Consider the following 20659-nt stretch of genomic DNA (forward strand, 5'->3'; position numbering starts at 1 on the left):
ATCAAAACCAACTGGTGGGAGCCTTGTCCACACCAGTGAAATAGTAGAACTGGGAAAAAGTCAGCTGAGAAGAACAACGAGACAGGATTTAAGCAGAGAAGCAGAGAGGAAGTTTTTTGAAACAGTGAGGACAGAAAATACATTAGAAGAGGGAGGAGGGGAATAAATACGTATAGTGTGTTGGGCGAGCTGTGAGACGGGGGATGGGGCTCCTAGGATGTGACTCAGAATCCCTGTCAAAACCAGCGGGGAGGGGACCTGATGAGGAAAAAGGGAAAGAACGGAGGAGAGCAGGGGTGGAGTGGGGGAAAGAAAACCCGGCCCCTCTTCCTCCACCCGACCCTTCAGCGTTCAGCGTCAGCAAAAAACCCTAATGTGATCAAGATGGAAGTTGTCTTTGGATGTCTCACTGTTCCCCGGCTTTCTGCCTGCCTTCCGAGGCTTCACTGCCTTTCCAACAGTTTTACAGCGAGGATATTGACTGAAGTCCAGAAAATGGCTTGAAGAAACCAAATATAAAGACTTCTTACAAAATAAAACCTATGTCAAGTCACATGGAAAAAGATGGATTCATATTTCACGGATGGACCGCTTTAAGTGGATGAATGAAAAGCAACTTGTGGCAAATATCTGGATAACTTCAAGGAAATACTGGATCTACAGCTTGTGTTTTTTTTTTTTTTTTATTGCCTGGTGATCTACTTCTGAGTATCAGCTCCCGGACTATATTGTAAATCGTTGGAGAATTTACAAGAAGTAAACATGCATAAAATATCTGAAATGCATTAAGGTGTGAGTTTGGCTGTTGATTTAAAGAAGTGGAAGGAGCAACCTCATCAGGATCGTCCTTGCTATCTCCTTTGCATTACTTAAAACCGGATTTAGGTTCATGCCAGAGGTAACAGATGATATTTGGGACCCACTGGATCTTCTCCTGAGGAAATAAGAGGTAAAGGAAAAACGCCCATCTCAAATTAGGGTAACATTATTGTTTAAGAAAGTCTATTTAATACAGGAGGTGTGCAGGATGCCCTATCAATTGTGTGCTTTTGCTGACAGTTTATTCTCTATTATTGTATGGCAGATGAACAGCATGAATCAAGCACACCCTGCTGTCTAATCCATGTGTTCCTTTGCTTCTGTACATTCTGACCTAGAACAATATAAAAAAAAAAAACAGAGCTTGGTTTTGATTCATGGGATATGGTTGGCCTGTGCAGAGCTGGCTGTTCAGGGACACTTGCTGTCATTGGAAATTTAAGTTCATTTCAGTATCACCATAACTTCTAGTTTTATGGGTGCATGGAGAGATACAAAAAGATTTAACCAACACTATGATTCTCCAAGATGACTGTTGAATTTGCACATGTAAATCTGATGTTTAGGGCTGGTTTGTGGTGTAAATTTGACTAGCTGTTTCAGTTACAGCTGGACAGGTAGATACTGTATGTTGAAATGTAAACAAAGGACATCTTTGATGGTTATCTTAATGTTTCAGAAACTTTGTTGGCTTTACTCCTAGAAGCATCTTAACACTGCTAAACAGTGCAAACAGCTGTTCCAGATGGGATACATTCATAGTGTTTGTCATGCTGTAATGTTAAATTTGGCACAGCTCTGCTTTGGAGATATCATCTTTCTATGTTCAGTTAACATAATTTGGGACCTGTCATTGACTAATAGGCCAACGAACTTCCAATGAACTGAGAATGCAACATAAATACCCCCTTCTGAAATACTCCATTACTCTTTGCTTTAAAAGTTTAATACAATGTGCCATTCTGTCATCTGCACATTCAATCACTGATTTACTGTTAACTTATAATTTGGAAACACTGGCAGATTCTCATCCTATTTTTTCTCTATCAATTACAACAGATCTGGTTCTCCATTTTTCCCCTGGCGTCTGAAGCTGCCCTATGGCATAACACTGGCTCTCTACCATGCCAGTAGCCATACGGAAAAGAAGTTGGGAGGAGCATGTGACTCATCCTTCAGGGTTACAGTACAGCTATGACGATTTGGATCTGGTCTGCTGTCACGGGGTGGACAGCGAGGGTCCTTGGATGGGAGCGGGTGCTTCCAAACAAGGTCGAAGGATGAGGTGTGCCTCCATGCCAGAGGGCTGCCACCGTCTGCCTACAGAGGATGGGGCTCAGACTCTTGAGCCGACAGCACTAGCTACCAATGAGGATACAGAATCAGATCTGTTAATGGAAAACAATGTAAAAGTTCCTCTGGATCTGTGTGAGCAATCAGTTCTTAGCTCTCATGAGTTTGTGAATGTTGACATTCCCCAAGGGGCCTCTGAATCAGAGCATATCCAAACCACAATCATTGGGAATTCTGGGGAGTTTCAGCATAACTCTAACAGTGGGTTGTCTACAGCAAATATTTCTTTTGCAACTGATAGCAGCAATAAAAGTAAGAAAACGATCTATGGGGAAGGTAAAGTTGGCACAGAAAGTGGTAAGAGTCCTGCCATCTGCAGTCATGAAACTGCCTTTAGAAGTCCACATATTTTGCGTGAAGTGCAACAATGCATCTCTATCTCTTCTAACAATGGGCTTTTACTGTCTGAATCTGCTGGTGAGCAGCCTGGCAAACTTCCAAATCATCAGGAAACAAAGACGAGCAATACAGATGGGGACTGCAGCCCTCCTGAGATATCTGAGGCCAGTCTAAACCAGTACTCCACTGCTGAGCTGGAACCTCAGACTGACCTTCCAGATTTTGAGGAAGAGGCGATTTCCACCTTTGGCCATGCAGACTCAAATTTAACCGTACCTGTTGGTCTGCTACACAGCTCAGATGTTATGCTTGAGAATGGTGGGGTAATGTCACAGGATAACAAAACTGAAGGACCAGCTGTGACTTTGGTAAAGGAAGGAGCAAATGAAAGCCGGAGGGAAGATTCTACTGAAAATCTGGATGGATTAAACAACACAGTAACTCTGAATGGAAAAACAGGACCTGAACATGACTCACAGGACACTGAAGAAGGAGAGTTTGGTCATCATGACACTGCTGAAGCATTGGATGTTCCTAAAAGCTGTGAAGTACCCTGCCCAATATCCATGGAACAGCCTGAAGGAGAAGAAACAGTGCATTGGAGACAAAAAAGTATAAATGCCGAAGGAAATGAAAATGCAGTTGAACTAAAAAATAGATTGCTTACATCATCTGATATTTCTGTCAAAGATCAGCATTGCTCTTTGACCACTAATGCTATGTCATCTGCAAAACAAGACAACAGCTTTTCAGAAGGAAACCCAGCACAAGTTAGCAGTCAGTGTCCCAACACAAATGAAAAACCTGCTTTTCTAAGCGAATCCATGGATAACACTCTGGAAATATCAGATTCAAAAGACCTGGCTTGTCGTGAAGATTTAGTTGTGACCCAGCAGGAAAATAACACCTCAAAACTGGATACCATCCCAGAAGTTGGCCTTGTTGAGCCAAATGACACCCCTGCTCTGGATCCTTTAAAGAACTCAGATTTCATTCAAAGCGCAGATGTTCGGCACCTTTATATGAACTATAAACCTGCAGCTAGTGAGCAGCAACTAGAAAACCTGCTTCCATGCTTCACAGAGGTCAGAGATGAGCTTTCACTAGGGGGACTCCATGGCAACAAAGAGGCCTCCGGGTGTTGCCCTGGTGAGTCACCTGCCTCAGAGGTGGCAGATGGTCAAAGGGAACACCGCAGGCCAGGAACTGCTGTGTCTAGAATGGAGGAGACGGATGAGGAGGCACAATCTGTTAGTTACAGTGACACTCAGCTTTCTAGTCAAGTTTTAAAAAGAACAGATGAACTTGGAGATCAGAGGGATGACAACGTGGTCAAAGTACGCACCAAAAAGGTAAGGAGTCATGATGTAAAGGATCATAAATGACTATTACATTTCCTTTTTTTCTTTTTCTTTGTGTAAAACTTCTTGTTCAGGCCCCCCAAAAGTAATTTATTTTCTAAAATGGACTGACTGGGCATATCAGGCCTACAAATAATTTTGTCCCACACACTGGCAAATGCTTTGGGAAACAATGACTTCACTCTCACATGCTTACAGATCTGTAAGTGGGGGGGTCTGTAAAATGTTTTACTCTTTCTCAACCGCTCATTGCAAAACAAGGTCCTATAAGGGCATGGAGACTATGAACACAGAGGGCCTCAGAGGCTCAAGTAGTCTCTGGGGTGAAAACTACTTGCTCTCCAGCAAATACTGTAGTTGTTTCTTTGCTTGTTGAGTACAGTGTACACAGCACAGTGCAGACACTTCATAAACAGTTCATAGATTTTGGCATAGTGAAACAGGAAAAAGTCTGAGAATTCATTTTTAGTATTTGTAGTTGACCTTTTTGGAATGATAACAAGAAAGTCATTATTTATATCACAGGGTGGATCACGAAAGCATGTTATTTAGACAAGTACCAAATTGTTGACAGTTGAGATCTTGTGATTTATGTTCTTATTAAAAGATCGTCAGCCCCTTAAAACATCTGTCTTATTCTAAATGGAGGCAGAGGAAGATATAAGGACAAATTATAGGTGCATTAAAGTGTAATGTTGGTCAATACATTGTTTAAAGCAATTTATACACAAGAAGTCTGCTTGAAGTACATCATTATGATTAAAACATAAAATATGAGCTGCAAATATCTGATTTGATCTGACACAATTTGTCACAGTTTATTATATCAAGCATCGAAATTGAAATAACAATATTTGTTTTTTTAGAGTTTCTTTGTCTTTCTGATAATGCTTTATCAGTCGGCTTTAAAATCCAGCGCAGCATCTACAGAGTGGCTTTTTATTATTCATGGAGGGTGTGAACGTTTTCATTTCTTGGAAGCACTTTATTCTGGTGGGCAGTAAGTACCCAGTAATGTCATTGTAATAATAGATAGTTATTTTTTCCTCAAGAACACACTGGTAATTATCTAGTATTAAATTGGTATTTTACTAAGTAATAACTGGGTTATATTAAGATAATATTTACCTAGTAATAATATAGCAATTTTCAAGTAAATCCTCATAATATTGTGGAAACAATCTGGTAGTTAGGTGGTATTTTACTCTAACCCTAACCTTCTAACCCTAACCTTCACAATATTATGGTAATTCTCTGGATGTTATTTTGCCAAGTTATTTCTTAGAAATAAGATGATTATTCTCTGTATAACTTGCTTGATAATTCCCAGGTAATTTCTTTATTTTGCCCACTATATTAAAGTTAATCCTTCCTGAATGATTTTCAATTCATTGCTAGGGTTAGGGTTTAGGTTAGGGTAATGATTTAGGGATTGGGATTAGGGTTAGGGTTAAGGTAAAATATCACCGAAGTACCAGAGGATTCATGCAATATTACAAGGTATTACTTGATAATTATTTTTACTAGGTAAATTCCTCCTTAATGTTATAATTTTTCTAAGTTATTAAGTGACAAATTGGCAACTTATTACAAGGTACTTATTACCTTACTCTTGAGAAATTACCAGATAATTACCACTTATTACTAGGGCTATCTAAAGATTAAAAAAAGCAATGAATTGTGATTAATTGCAGGATTTCTGTTAATCATGATTCATTGCATTTGAAAATTCCACTATTTTGCATTCAAAGTTGTTACTTGTCATGTTGGATTTTTCTGCTCTAAACGAAGGATAATTGACTTCCTGTTTGGATACAGACCTGCTTTATAGAAGATAGATGAAGATGACATAAACTTAACCACAGAAGAAAGAACTTGTTATAGATTGAAAATGAAATAAGTGGGATTTAAAAGGGCAAAAATTTGATATCACAAGACTCATGACTTCTGACCTGTCCACGGAGCTGTCTGTGAGTTTTTCAAAGTGAAATGAGACAGGAGCTGTGGTGGATGTATTTGACATCACTGTGGCTGTAAAGAGATGCTTCAGTGGCTTAACCAAAGTGTGCTGAAAGGGACAATAAAACATGTAAATAATCACAGTGAAAAAGCATTTAGTGCACTAATTACAGATTTAGTTAATTGAGATTAATGCGATCAATCTTGACAGCCTTATTTATTAAAATTACTAGGTAATTAGGGCCCCCTAGAATAAAGTATTACCCATTTCTTCTAAAAGACTGGTGACTTGTATCTGTTTTCTTCTTGCTGTAATGGTCACTATGATAATGGTTTATGGCATACTTTCCTCAAAGTACACCACTGCGGGCTAATAAAACACTTCTGTAATTAATTCTATCTTTGAGATCATTGTATGATGGCTGAGGTTGAGTAATTTGTGAGATTTCAGTTGCCATTCCTGCATTATTCCATTTTTTTTTCTTTTTGCCCCTAAACTTTGGAGGCTGTTTGTGTCACAAGCGAGGTTGACGTCACCCTTTCAGCTGCCAGAAATGAGACAACATAGGCCACAGTCAGGACATGGAAAACAAGTGCCACTTCTATTAATACTGGCTCTAGTTTCAGTTTTTGGTTGACTCTGAACTAATACAAATAAATATTTAAAAACTGGCTCCTGGAACTCAAAATGATAAGCCATAAAAACAGAGGCCCCAAGGCAATCCATTTACCATATGGTGAAGGCTCGCTTCCTCTTTTACTGCACCATGTGGTTTCTACCATTTGGTGCATTTACACTCTGTATGAAGCCAAATTACCAAGAAAATGTGCCCTGTAGAAGGTAAGGCAGTGCAAATTAACAGTATTCCTCCAAGGAACAAACATGCTGCAGTTAGCATCTAGAAAAAGGGGATGAATTTCTTGAATATCATGGAGAAAACTACAGATTTTGTTTCTCTCTGTGGACAATGGAAACAGCCTGGAATTATCTCACATGGCAAGATATCGGACTAATAATGATTATATCCCCACAGAATCATGATGTTGTTGCAGGATGAGTTTGTAAAATGGACCCATGAGGTTTGCATAATTGCTTCAGATTAGATGATATTGGGCTTTGTTACTGTGTTTATTTGTTTTAGCAACAAGGCCTTATCCTGACCTGAGGGCTAAACTGGCTCAACTGTCCTTTATCTGACAGCAGACGACCTGGCAACATCATCTCAGCCTCTGTGCTCTATCGGATGCTTCCCATGCCTCTTTTGTTCCCTTTAAATGTATAGGATAGCTACACTAAGTAGATCTGCTCACTATTTCTGGCTCAAAGGAAAAGGCAGAAAGTATCACTGACAGGTCTGAGAAATGGCTTTCGGGGCAGCGGGTATAAGAGGGGGCTAGCAAAAGAAAGCTAAGAATGGGGAAGGAGGGGTCTCAAAGTTCAAACAGTGTGGGAACTGTCTCCCATCTCAAAAAAAAACAGGAAGTGGAGAGGAATGTAACAGAAACCTCAAAAGATGGGAAAGAGAGAAAAGAAACCTTCTGAGAGCACACACACCACCAGAATGCCCCCTTAAAAAACGTTGCCTTTCCTAGGCGCCTGACATCTTGTGCACTTGTTTGTTGGCTCTGCTGTTTTGTGGTTGTTGTTGCCATCCTGAGCCAGATGCTTTTGTTCATTCAGCGAAGCCGTGTAAAGATGTCATTGTTTTACCACGGTACAATGTGTCTTTGTGATACTTTGCCAAGCAGACAAAATGTAGCAATGTGCGCTTCCAGCTGCTAGGAATGCCAATGAATGCATCAGTGTGAGACGCATTTCCATGACACACATGGCCCTCGGTGTCTATGTGCTCTCTCAGCAAACCCAATAGGAACTGCTTTGGACAGGCTAATTGGGCGCTAACTGGAAAATAAATGTGAGCTGCAGTCATAAGATGTTATTAGTGAATTGAGTTGGGAGCCAGGCGCTGGGCTGGAGCTGTAGCTTGTTTATCGCGATGTAGATTCTATCTAGAATCCGTAAACCTGTCTAACTCACACACATTAGCATCAGTCAGCTATTATAAATTTTATTAACCCAACACACCCATTGTAAAGTTAACCAAAACAGGGTGAAGCCACTTTAGCTACTTCCTGGGATGTGTTTATGGTTACTTTAAAGGATTTATCCTACATCATTCTGTAAGATTTTTCTGTAATGTTTCACATCTTAGAGAGGACACAGCACATTCCAACTAACATTTAAAGCTTTTTTCACAAACATGTGATCCCTGTCTGTTTGTCCCATGATATCATCCTCATAAAACGTTTAACAGGGCTTGTTAGGGAGATTGTAACAAGGTTTGTTTGGGACTAATCAGCAAGCTATGTGATGTAATTTCTTGGGGTTCGTCTCAGGAGAGTGGCTCAGACAGGGAGACACGCCCGAAGCTGGGATAAAAGACAGACAGGGGGAAATGAAAACATTCACAGGATAAAGAACTCCAGAGAGTGATTTTACAAGTTTTTAACTCCAGACGAAGGCTTAAATTGCATTAAAAACCAAGATCAAGGGATTTTAAGCCAGGACAGAGCAGTAGGAGGAGTGTTGAGAGGTCTGTCATTTAGCTTGTCTTACTGGCGACACACCACCTGAGGTCAGTGTGAGACTTGATATCACAGCGCCAGGCTGGATTTTTGAGCACTGCAGACTGAGGGACAGGGAGGAATGCATTACCTCTATGTCATATGATTCAAAAAGGATCAGTGATGATGAAAAATAGACATGAAGTGAATGTGTGTGAAAAAAACAAAGGAAACCACCATGACTATTTTAACAGCGGGAAGGATACAGGAGAGCAGAAGGTGAAAGTGTCAGGATAAGAGCTATCGGCGAGAGTTCAAAAGGAAGAGGGAGAGGAAATATGGAGGAGGTAAAGAAGGATTAGTCAACAAAAAAAAGACCCTCAATTCTTTTGGCGTTCACTCTGACAATGAGCAACATAATTAGTACGAAAATACTTAAATTGGCCTTAAAATGGATATTTTAAAGTTTATACTTTAAAATACGATAAGCTAATTTTTGTGCTGTCAGAGCCAACTAGTCTTTATCTAACTATTCCTACTGAGTTAAAAGTTAACCCAGCCCAACTGATTCAGATACACTGTGTCTTTCCATATATGATAGATCATATCGAGGAAGACACTTTCCCTGATGTTACTCATCAAATATCGATAACAACTGTTATGAATTTAAGGGTTAACCCTATCCAAAGCTCTGGTTTATTAGGTTTGATTGTGAATAGATAATTGCCACCATTCAACAAAGGCTGAACTGACACATTGGTTTAACATCCCTATTGGCTGGTATTGGCCCTTTTGACAAACATTGGCCATGGGCCAATAACGTTGGCATGAACAGATTAAAGTTGCAGATGTTTGTCTGTTGTGTCCCAACAATTTAATTGGGGCATTTACTGCTGATTTAGAGGAGAGATTTATTGGGCAAAGGCATTACCTTTTGGGCAAACACTGCCCATGTTTTCATGGTCACATAAGAGCTAGTGTCATTTGACATTAAAAAGAGTTGACATAATATTATGATTGACAGCTCATTTGACAAATGTGGCTCCTGGGGTTCTGTTCACGATATTAGACCTCTGAAGTTTCCATAAACATGCTTTAAACCCTCACAGGAAACGGTTCTGCCATGGACTGAATGGACCTGAGGGATCTTTGGTTTTTTTATAAGTCAGTTAAATGTGTGCTTTGGTTAGCGGAAGAGGAGGGTCATCAACGTCATGGCTCACAGCCAGACTCCTTTCATATATCCTGACTCTGAATGATGTTCCCAGAACAATAATTTCAGGGGTTAATTTAACTGAATATATGCATTTTCACATGGGGATTTCAGTGGTGCTCATCCTTTACCATTCCTACTATCAGAAAATTTAAGAGAGACTAGTTTTCACTTATTTGTCACTTTTCTACCTCACACTTTAGTTACCTGGCTTAAGCACACTGAGGATCAAACAAGGCAGTTATTACTATCTTTAATACCCGCTGTGTCACAACATTTCACAAATGACAATAAAGTTTCCAAGCATGATTAAAAAGCTGTTGAAGCTCCATCTCAGTGCAAAGCTACTACTTTTTCCCACTCTTTGTCACTTTATCCAGCGGGAGCATGCTCGTCTGGACTCAGTGGTGTTGCTGCTGATGAAGCTCGACCAGTTGGACCAGGAAATAGAGAATGCCCTCAGTGCCACCTCCTCCATGGACAGCACCCCCATCCTACAAAGACGACAGCTCCAGGTATATAACTGCATGTTGCTTTTACTGTTGCATCATTTGACTGCAGCCCCCAAATCAAAACATTTGACCTGGTCATTAATAAATGTTTTGCATCCATTGGGCTCCTGTTAAACATTCACACAGTTTTTCTTCTCTTTCCCTCCTCCTCCACATTCTAATCTGCCCCTAGTGGCCATATAAGACACAGCAGTGCCTGTGACAATGGTACTCTTTTCCTGTGCTGATGAACTGTGTTGTAGGTTTTGTACCAGTTTGCTTTTGATCATCTTTGAAGTATTAGTGACTTTTGTGACTTTGCCTTTTACAGGAGTTTGATGAAAGATCTGTGCCGGCAGGGACACAAAACCCTACACAACTTCACTCTCCTCCTTCCTCCACCTCAGGACCCACAGGAGACCTCGGAGCAAAACCTAAGAGTGGGGTGAGTCAGGAGCTTTAATCCTCATAGATATACATCATCACTGAGTCAGCAGGTCCTACAGTGATAATTCTGTTTTATTTAAACAGAAATTGGAAGGGTTGTGGTCTTGATTTTAATATGGAGTTATTTGAATTGTAAACTTTAATGACACCCGTCCACTTTAGAAATCAGAGTGACCCTAGAAAAATCCACCATAAACAGTTATGGCAAACTTTAAGTGGTTGCTGGTGCCTCTTATAACATATTCACTAAAAGTCTTAGGCTTATGTGTGAATGCAAACGGATAAAATATAAACCATGACAGATTTTTTCTCACCAACTTTTTAGAGGAGTTGGGTTTGAACACAGCATGAAATGTTCAAGATTATCCTGATGCTTGCTCAAACAATTGATCTTTGTTCACACAATAAATGTGCTTAAGCATGGTTTAAAAAAAAGCCCTCATGTCTCCAAAATCACCACTTTTCAGGGAATGAAAAACTGTTTTCAAATGATTAAACACTGAATGGTCATAGTCAGCATGATTTTGACACTTTTTATAGCCTTAGAATTTGTTAAAACCCACTGGCAGATGTAAAGGGTGACCAATAGCGTGATTTATGAAAAAAAAAAATGAAATAATGACTCATGGAGATATGAGGTTTTGGCCTAACACAAACAACAGTCAGGATTTTGAAAGTGAACTGTCAACTGTGACTTGGATTTTTATTTCTTCCTCATTTATAAAAAACAAATTTTGTAATTTTCTGACTAGGGAAGATCAATGCAAATAATAACAAACTAAAACTATTTTATTTAATATTCATAAATGTAACAAAATATATGACTTTTTTTTTCTTGTCATGATGTTTTTTTTTTCTATTCTTTTAGCCATGTCTGTTATTCTATAATGACATAATAAACAAGGCTTCAGACAACAATTATAAATTTACATATACGGAAATACTGCTGGCTTATCAAATCTTGTCACCACATGGTGACATTCCTCCTTTCTCTTTAAGTGTTCATCACTAAAGTGAATAGAGTTTCTGCACTCTAGGGTCTATTCTGTAACCAGGAATGAAAGGATGCACTCTGAGCTCTTTGCTGGGTCTTTACCTTTTTATATATATATATATATATACACCCTCCTCACAAGTTTACCTGTCAGACTCACATCTCTGGGGGATTTGAGGGGCAGACTGTTCTGAAATTTTCTTGATTTTTTTATGGGGGTGGGGGGATATATGTCCTTGGACATAGCCGTTAAAAAACATTTCAATGAAAACAGCAAACACAGAAAGCACACTTACACAGACTCAGAGTGAATCTCTCAATTGTAGGAATGTCCCCCAGCACTTAGGGCTTAGTCAAGCAGACGTTAAAACTCTATAATTAGCTGGTTCCAAAGACCTAGACCCCTCCTTCACAACAAAGGGGTCAGAAGGGGGGTCTGAGGGTGAAAAGCCAGGGCAGGGGGGGACACGCTCCAAGTGAGACGTGCATCCTCAAACCCCTTTGCTTGCTCACTTAATGACTTTGTCAGCCTCGCTTTGCTATTGCACTCAGAATGAGGTCAAAGTAAATGAGACTTCTGGCCTGCAGACTTGACAACTTTTACGCATTAAATGTGTTCAGAAAACAACCTTGGGACACTTCATATCATGAAATAATGCAGAACAGGGTGTTTCTGTAGCACTTCCCTTTTTACCAAGCTAACAAAAAGTGCAAACCATAGAAAAAACAGATATTGCTTTATCACAAGTTTTTTACTATCTTTAAAGTAAGCATGTCACTTCTTAGCTGGTTACAGAGTGAATTGCTCTGTGACGTGTGATGTATTATGTCTGTGGCCAACTGTTTCCACAACCTCCATTCCTGCAGTAACCCAAGGTAACTCACTAAGCTTAGGCAAACAGAGCTTTCACTGCGCCTAATAGGAGGCTTTTTACAGTGGAGGCCCTGCCGAGTGATTGATTGATTGTGGCCGATGAGATGATGACTCCATGAAGGAGAGTCTCACTAGTTAATAGTAGCCAGGGACTGTTGAGTCCTTTTAGACACACAGAGCTGTGACGCCCTCTTAATCTTTTTAGTTTGACAATACAAATCCTTTAAACGATGTAAACACAGAGCAGATGTGTGGCTGAGTTTAGAGCTTTCATTCACAAGGACATTAACAGTTTTGTTTATAAATAAATATAAATAGAATAAAGGATAAATCAATCATAGAAAAATGACAGACGCTTGTGAATATTACAGTTCTAAATGGTGGGGAGATATGAAGAGCAGTCAGTTTACCGCAAGAATTTCCCAGAGTGAATTTCAAATCACTGTTTTGCCTTAATATGAGCGTAATCTCATGTTATAATAGGAAGTAATCACATCCTTTCTTCTAGTATTAACCACACTGTATTGTTGGCTGTCTTTATAGATTATACATAGGTTAAATGACTAACCAAAACTGTGCTTAATACACCACCAGAACCCCACAAAGCCTCAAACATTTTGATTGAGTTTAATAAGTACCTTTCTCTGACATGGTGTTGATGTATCCTGTATATTTAAAGCTTTAGACAAATCGAATTAAGTGTTAGGTCTTTGATTATATTATTTTGAAAGTATTTATTGTATGTTATGTCCTGTGCACAAATAAACATTAACTGTATACATTAGTTTACAAAAAAGCTAACATGACATGATTCATGGTATAAAAGAGGGTTGCTTTTAAGTGAGGCACATCACTTACTATGTACTTTGTAGCTTTTAATAGATGCTTGCATGTTCTGCCTTGAACGAGTCCTGACACCACTATAATAAGAAAGTATTTGCATGTTTACAATGGAGAGCAAACAACATATTTCTTTTTAGCAAATGAATGGAGAGTGCAACCTACTTTCAAGAGAAAAAACAACATTGAAATTGCTACTGTACACACTGCTGTGATTTATGTTGAAAGGCCAAGCGGTTGAGCAAAGGGAGTATTCTTTTTGGGTGGACTTGCAACACAACTTTGATATTGAATGTAAAATATGTATAAAGATAGGTTCAAACTTGAACATCTGAAAGGAATAAAGACTATGATAGTTCCTTGACATGTTTTGAGTGCTGACTTCCTGCAGTCTTCCTCACAAGAGTCACACAGTGTTGCTGTGATGTAACTTATCAGCTGATATTATACGGGTTTGGTTGTCCTGTCTTGATTGACAGAACAACCATGCTCCCTGCTGTCTAGCAGCTTCTTGAGGACAGTTTTCCAGGTGTGGGGCAACATGTAAACCCCCTCGTCTTGAGATGAGGGGTCTTACATGCTGTCGCCCCGCACAGCAGGGGGCATGGTCATGCTGTCAATCAAAACAGGACAACTACATCTGTATAAGATCAGCTGATAAGATACAGCAAAGCAACACCACATGACTCTACCGAGGAAGAGTGTAGGGTTTGAGCAGTCAAAGCATGCCAAGGTTACAAAAACACTATTTGACTACTAGATGATATGAATTTGCTTGGAACAATACAATACATTATGATATGATTAGACATTTAATACACTGCCCATGATGGTGATAATAATGAGGTAGAGCAGTTCTGAGAAATCAGATTTATAACAAGACAATAATTATCTATAATGGTGTTGATCAATCAGAAAATTTTAAATCCAACTTCTTTGGCTAATTAACCTCCATTCAATCATGTCATTATGGCCACCTTGAGGGGCTATGAAGTAGCGATGTGGTGAGTCAAATTAGCAGGGAAATCTCTGAAGTGCTAATATTTTAAAAATTTAAAAAATGATAACCATAACTGGCTGTATCAGCATTTTCCCATCCCCAGAGTGGAAACGCAGAGAAAAAGACTTGCCTGTCTCACCCCTTGTCTTGTGGATGATTGGAGTTAAGGGTATGTGATTGTGTGAATGTGTTCAGTTGAGTGTCTTTTGATACCAGATATGTTTGTGGAGGCCATAGGAATCATGAAGTGTTTACCATCACGCTCTCACATTCCTTCCATCTCATGCTGGATTATGCAAGCAGTACCTGGTGTTTGTGTTGTTCCTGTCCCTCTGACACCTCCTGGCACAGTGTGTCACTATGGTGTGATTGTACCTCGCACATGCTTGAACTGTTCTGTCCTTTATGTAACAAAGATAAATGTGAAGTGCTGGTATGTGTCTGTGTACATCGGTGAGTTGCCACTCACTCAGCATGTACAGTATCATTCACTCAGGGTTGTGGTTCAGGCTCTGGGATTTAGAGAATAGTTTAGCTAGTGGCTATTGTTAGCCTTCAGCAGGTGGTTGTTATTCTTGCATCGAACATGGGGCTCAAATGTAGCGGATGTTGTGCCACAGCAGGTGTTTTTTCTCATGGTGGAAGTGCTATTCTTTGCAGAGAGTGTTTTTGTTGGCAGGTTTATATTTGTGCTTAGTGTAGCAGGTGTATTTTAATGTTATTTGGTTTGCATTGTTTTGTTTCAACAGGTGGCTTTTATTTAGGTAATGTACTGTTGTGTATCTGTTTATTTGTCTGTTTAACTATATTCCTGCCTGCAATGAATGAGCATTTTTCTTATAAATAATCTGCATAACATACTAAAATTGTGTCACACTGTAAATTTAAATTCAAATGAAATGAAACATGCAAAAAAGGGAATAGGACAGAAAATATGTAAATGTGAAGCCAAAGCTTGATAATTACTGCTACTTTCTGGATTAACTTGCAGTATGATAACTGAATTGTTTCCGCTCTTGGTGAAACTTTTCTACTTGGGTGTCCCAATCTATGGTGATAATATCTTTATTGATTTTCTCAGGAAAGTATATGTGGTGACAAACTTAGGGCATGCATGCTGCAGGAGCCATTTGTTATGCAGCTCTATTTTTAGTGACTTGGTGCCTGCAGAGGATGTGCCAAGCAGCAGAAGCGGGTGGAGGCTGCTGACCCCTGACCACCTTCCTCTGAATGTTACAGTCGGAAACAACATATCAGTCAGCCTCAGTGTCGAGCATTCCCACAGGCATACCCTGTACCCCCTAAAGACTTGAGCTCCTGAGAAGGCCCAGACCCAACCCTTACTCTCTGTTAAATTTAGCACAGGGGTGTTCTACATGTCATGAATATGGTGACAGGTAAAACGCTGCTCTTTGCTAGCTCTCATCCTCTCCGTCTTTGGTAAACATGCCATAAGAGGGCAACCTTTAACCCTGTGTTTGGATCTGTATTTCTCTCCATGGCAACAGCACTCCAAACAAAACTCTGGTCATGTCCATTTGGGTTTGACTCTTTTTTAGGTTGTTTCTGTGTACCAGATTTCCCCTCTTTGGAGTTTTAATGTCCTGATTTAAGTTGTTTTTTGTCAGAGGGAGATGATGGATTGGGAGATATTTTTATTCTTTAAACGACGGAAAGATTTCACTTCCTGTCAGTGGGTTATGTATGTACATGGCTCTTTATCTGTCTGATGTTTGGTGGACAATAGAAGTTCAGTGGTTTGCGTGCTAAGGTCACCAGCAGATTTCTGCTCTGTCCTTTCTCCGTGTTCCGCTTTGGCAGCCTCGCAGTCCCCAAACATCCTCTGTCTAAACCACACCTTCTCAATATACCCCACAAATTCAGTATTTTCCACAGCTCCTTCATTTTCTGTCATTCCCAACATTTTTAAGAGTCAACAGCAACAGCAGCAGGAGTTATACTGTTTTCCCCACATTCCTGCAACATATTTGGTAGTACGCCTTAATGGGTCAGCGAGCTATGAGACTAACCGCCATTCAGCTTGATGAGGGGTGCACGCGGTGATTTTTGTCACGGCCTCGCTCTCTGCTTTGTGTAGTGTCATTGTCCCCAAGGTCAGCCCCCTCTGCTGAGCACAGCTGTAAGAAAGAGACAAACACGGGCCTGCTGTGGTTTAAAAAAGGCAAGAAAAAAGAAAAGGCTTGTGTTTGGGACAGGATGTGGAAAATAAACTTCTCCTCAACCCCCAACAAGGAAATCTTGTTTTCCTGCAGATTCAAGGCTAGAGCGGTTGCATAAAGCACTCCAAGAACAGAAGGACATTCAATGAATATATTTTTTTTATTTTTTCACTGGCAGTGAAATGTATGAAACAAAGAAATACACAAAGCCAAGACATTTCATCATCGTCTAACTAATTGAAATGGTCCACATGTATCAGCCTGACTCACTGTGCATACATTACTCTTCTGTTTGTCAAAGTAAGTTAACATTATGATTTGTTTAATTGGTTCACAGAATGAGAATTTTGTTGTTTCTTCTACGTGGAAATTCCATATCACATAAATCTCCATGTTAACACCGCTGTGTTAAATGGCAGCTCTGTCTCTGTTTGTTTTTATGACAACACCATGGCACTGCGCCTAAAAGGCATCATCTTTAACACCAGAGTTACTCTCTGGCTCCATATGGTTTTTAGTACTTTTCAAAAGCTTAATTCCATCTTGATTTTGAATCCAAAGTGAAATCAACCCCCTGCTGTGTTTGTTTGTTGCTAACAAGCAGTTATTAGTGTTTAAAACACACATCGCGTCAGTGAAGCTGAGTGAATATCTATTATGTAAAGCAAACAGGGAATACTTTCAGGATGATGGTACTTGTTGACAGTAAATCTTGAGGATGACTGGAAAACACAGGCATCTGGAAACACCCCTGCAGCCGGCTGATAATGGAGCGCCATAAATCACAAAACGAACAAACAAACTGGAGGCTCTCGTGGATACACATATACACCTTCATAAATGCTAAGACATGCACACAGGAATTTATTGGAAAACCAGGTGCAATTTAGGCCAAAGTTATTCAAGGATAGGGATTTTCACCTTTGAAAATTTTCATGTTTGCCTTGAAGTCATATTACCTCATCATACTTCTAAAATTCTAAAAATATCTTGTCTTAGCTGAGCCATCTAGATATCTTATGGAAGTATCTGAACCTTTACTTGTGCATAGCATTTGCTTAAATACTTGCTTCCCAGCTACATGAACTACCCTTTAAATAAAATAATGCATTCTTAGGGGAATGTTACAAAACTGTGACCCAGCAAAGGTTTTGCCCACATGTCTTTCTGTGAAGTCAGTAAGCCATTTGTCTGCAGCAGGACTGCTCTGAGGCCACCACAGTCTTCTACAAAACGGCCTAATCCCTTTGTGTTGTTAACCCACTCTCCCAAAAATGTCAGCAGCTAATCCGCAGGCTAGCATTGTTGGTGCAGTTGGGATCGTAAGGATTATCCACATTAACTCTGGTCCATAAGCCACAGAGTCAACCTGGTGGTGAGCCGGTACAGGTGACACACTCTGTCTTGAAATCAGTGTTACAAGTCAGGGGTGGAATAATGTGAGTTGTAAATATTTTTTCATCCGCTTTAGATTTTTTTTTTTAATCATTCAAAGTTACTTGACGATTACCATGGCTTATTCTTGTCCGTCCAAAAAACTGACTCTACCTGCTGAGCCACAGTCCCCCAAAATGGACATCAGAACAGAGTTCTGCTTTTTTTGTATGTTTTTTATTTCCCCAGAATTATAAGTGATAAAGTGATCCTCCTTTTCTAGAGAGACCTCAGAAAATGGGGTAAGAGTGAAATCAGTAATGACTGGAACATAGTAAAAGTTTTTTTTTTTTTAATCTTGATTGATTTTGTGGGACAAATAATGACAGATTTTTGGTCTTAGAATGTGTGATGTGCAACAAGATGACCAATACAGCGTACCGCAGAGGTTGTATAAGATTTTGTTCACTGACAACAGGACTCACCACTCTGAGAACTCAAAGACTTGCTTGATCAAACGCAACTTTAAAACAAACAAGGTAGATTTGGCCAGCTGTTAGCTACCTGCTACATCCACTGCAGTAGCAATTTTTGCCCAGGTTCTCTCCTTTCAGGTTGACTGTGGTATGTTTTACAGTACAAGTTGAGTAAACGCTTACATTGTTGCCATAAATCAACAAGGTTGTCCTCCATTTTAGACGTTTATCTAATGTTATGCTTCACGTTTAGTATCTTCGCTACGGCTGTGATCTTTGTGCTTCCGCCTTTGGCCACCTTGCTTCCTGATTGGCTATTTCTGTTCCACATAACAATCTAATTCACGCTTGCTCAGCTGCCCTTTGTGTTCCCAACTCAAGATTTCTCTTCATTAATATTTGTATTGAACATGTATGGAAAAGTCAAGCATCTTCTGGCAAGGATGGTGCAAAGACACAAATGCAAAGCTAGGAAGCACTCTTTGATGAAAATCAGCACACCACCCTTTGCTAGAGACCACCACTTGTCACAGACAGGAAGTGGCTAACTCGGTGGATAACTTCAGTTATAGTGCAGAATTGTCTAACATTAAAAAAGCATTAATCCACCAGGCACATGAGCAAAGGAATCTCAGCAGTAATCACTGTACAACATTCAACATCTAAACACATATAAACACATCTAAAACACCATCTGAACACTATGCCCAAGGGCAGGTTGGGAAACTGCGGCCCCCACTGAGAGTTGGGCTCACACTGGATGAATCATCACTGCCAAATAGCTCCAACACTGAAGGCCATTTCACTCAGAATGGAGTTAAAATTACACTCTGGGGGGTTAAATTCATTCTGAGATTTAAAACTGAGAATTCAACACTCCAGTTGTGTGTGACATGGTTTTAGATTAGGCCTGTCAGAGTTTCACTGTGAGTTGCACATAAGACATTTGAAAGAAGAAAAAGAGATTTTTGAACCAAAAACAGTTCTTGAACATATACAGTTTAAAATCAGCTAAAAGAGTGGTTTTAGTTTGTACACAGGGGGCCTTTAAATTGACACAGCGATGTGTGTAAAGGCAATGTATGTGTTAAGAACTTTAGGGATGACCATGTCTTTGTCTTTGGGAGGAAGAGTCTTTTTCAGTCAGATGGGTTAAGAGTTACGATCCTCTCCAGTGACGGATTCCCAGGGCCAGCCAACAGTTCACAGTTTATGCTCGGGGGCCCCAGCACTAAATCCCAGCAGACACCGCCTGAAACAAGAAGCCTGTTGCTTTGCTTACCTTTGTAAACAAAGGCTAATGTGTGAGTGTCTGCCTCTGTGTATCCACTTTTCTAACTCACTCTCTGTCAACATCAGCCCATACATATCTCATGACTCAAGGTCAGAGAATGAGAGAACAGGCTTCAGCTGGTGGTCCGTATGTGAGAGAAAGCACACTGGGTTTGGTAAAATCATTAACCTCCTAACACAACCAGAGCTGAAAATGGACTCATCTATGCTACTGATTTCCCTCAGGTTTTAAGTCTCACAAAAAATATCAATGATGTTACTGAGATGAGTCCAAGAGCCACAGAGTCTCCTGAGGAGTTGTTTTCTCTCCAAATTAGCTGTTAAATCAAACATCTGGACCCTAATACACATCTTCTGCAGGGAAATGTTCCAATGCATCATTACACCAAGTCATCGCATCACTTCCTGTTGACACACTTCAAGTGTTACATATGGAAACTGTTAGAGTGTGGATAGGGGATGTAGGGGGAAAAAGTATGAGGGTTAGGGTTTAGGGAGAGGGGGGTTGGACTTTTCTTAGAAAAAAAAAGACGAAAATGAAATTGTTTCCCACGTTTCCCTGCACACATGCACTAAGGGGTTGACAGAGAAGGGCGAATAAATTCTTGTATAAGTGCAGGGCAGAAAGAGCACATTCATGCCCGTCAAAAAACAGAAATGAGCTCCAGATAACATCTCCAAAGGCTCTGGGTGAGTGTATGTGTGCACTTAAACACACACACACACAGTCTCTCTCCTCTCTCTCAATCCCAGTTACCTTATACGTCTGGTGCTGGAGACGCAAGCTTACCTGACCATAAGCCATCTGCACCAATTTAGCCATTTGTGTTAAGTGGTGGAGAAAAAGGTTTGGGTTAGCCTGAGCCCCCTAATCCTTGGCTAGCAGAGACCATGGGTGGTCACACACACACAGTCACACAGTGCAGCTGCAGTGCAGGAGGGGGCTGGGGATGTGAGGTTGGCAGTGGGGTTGAGAGAGGCATGGTGGACTGCTTGGATTGTTTTGCAAGAGCCACATGCCAATCGCTTGCCTAACATCTCTGACTAAAAGAACTTGCATACAACTGTAAAAGATAAAGGG

The 20659-nt window shown here is 40.1% G+C and overlaps 1 protein-coding gene across 1 annotated transcript in view; it reads left to right on the forward strand.

The window, feature by feature from the left end:
* Positions 1–307: 307 nt before the first annotated feature.
* The window catches only part of dlc1 (DLC1 Rho GTPase activating protein), a 112425-nt gene continuing 92073 nt past the window's right edge, over positions 308–20659 (forward strand). Inside the window, exons 1-4 of the mRNA XM_041784896.1 lie at positions 308–949; positions 1879–3863; positions 9990–10124; positions 10432–10545. Of these exons, the coding sequence (XP_041640830.1) occupies positions 1944–3863; positions 9990–10124; positions 10432–10545 (2169 nt within the window). The 5' untranslated portion in view covers positions 308–949; positions 1879–1943. The remainder of the gene's footprint in view (positions 950–1878; positions 3864–9989; positions 10125–10431; positions 10546–20659) is intronic.

The sequence above is a fragment of the Cheilinus undulatus genome, linkage group 4 (genome assembly GCF_018320785.1).
Source record: "Cheilinus undulatus linkage group 4, ASM1832078v1, whole genome shotgun sequence".
Taxonomy (NCBI): Eukaryota; Metazoa; Chordata; class Actinopteri; order Labriformes; family Labridae; genus Cheilinus; species Cheilinus undulatus.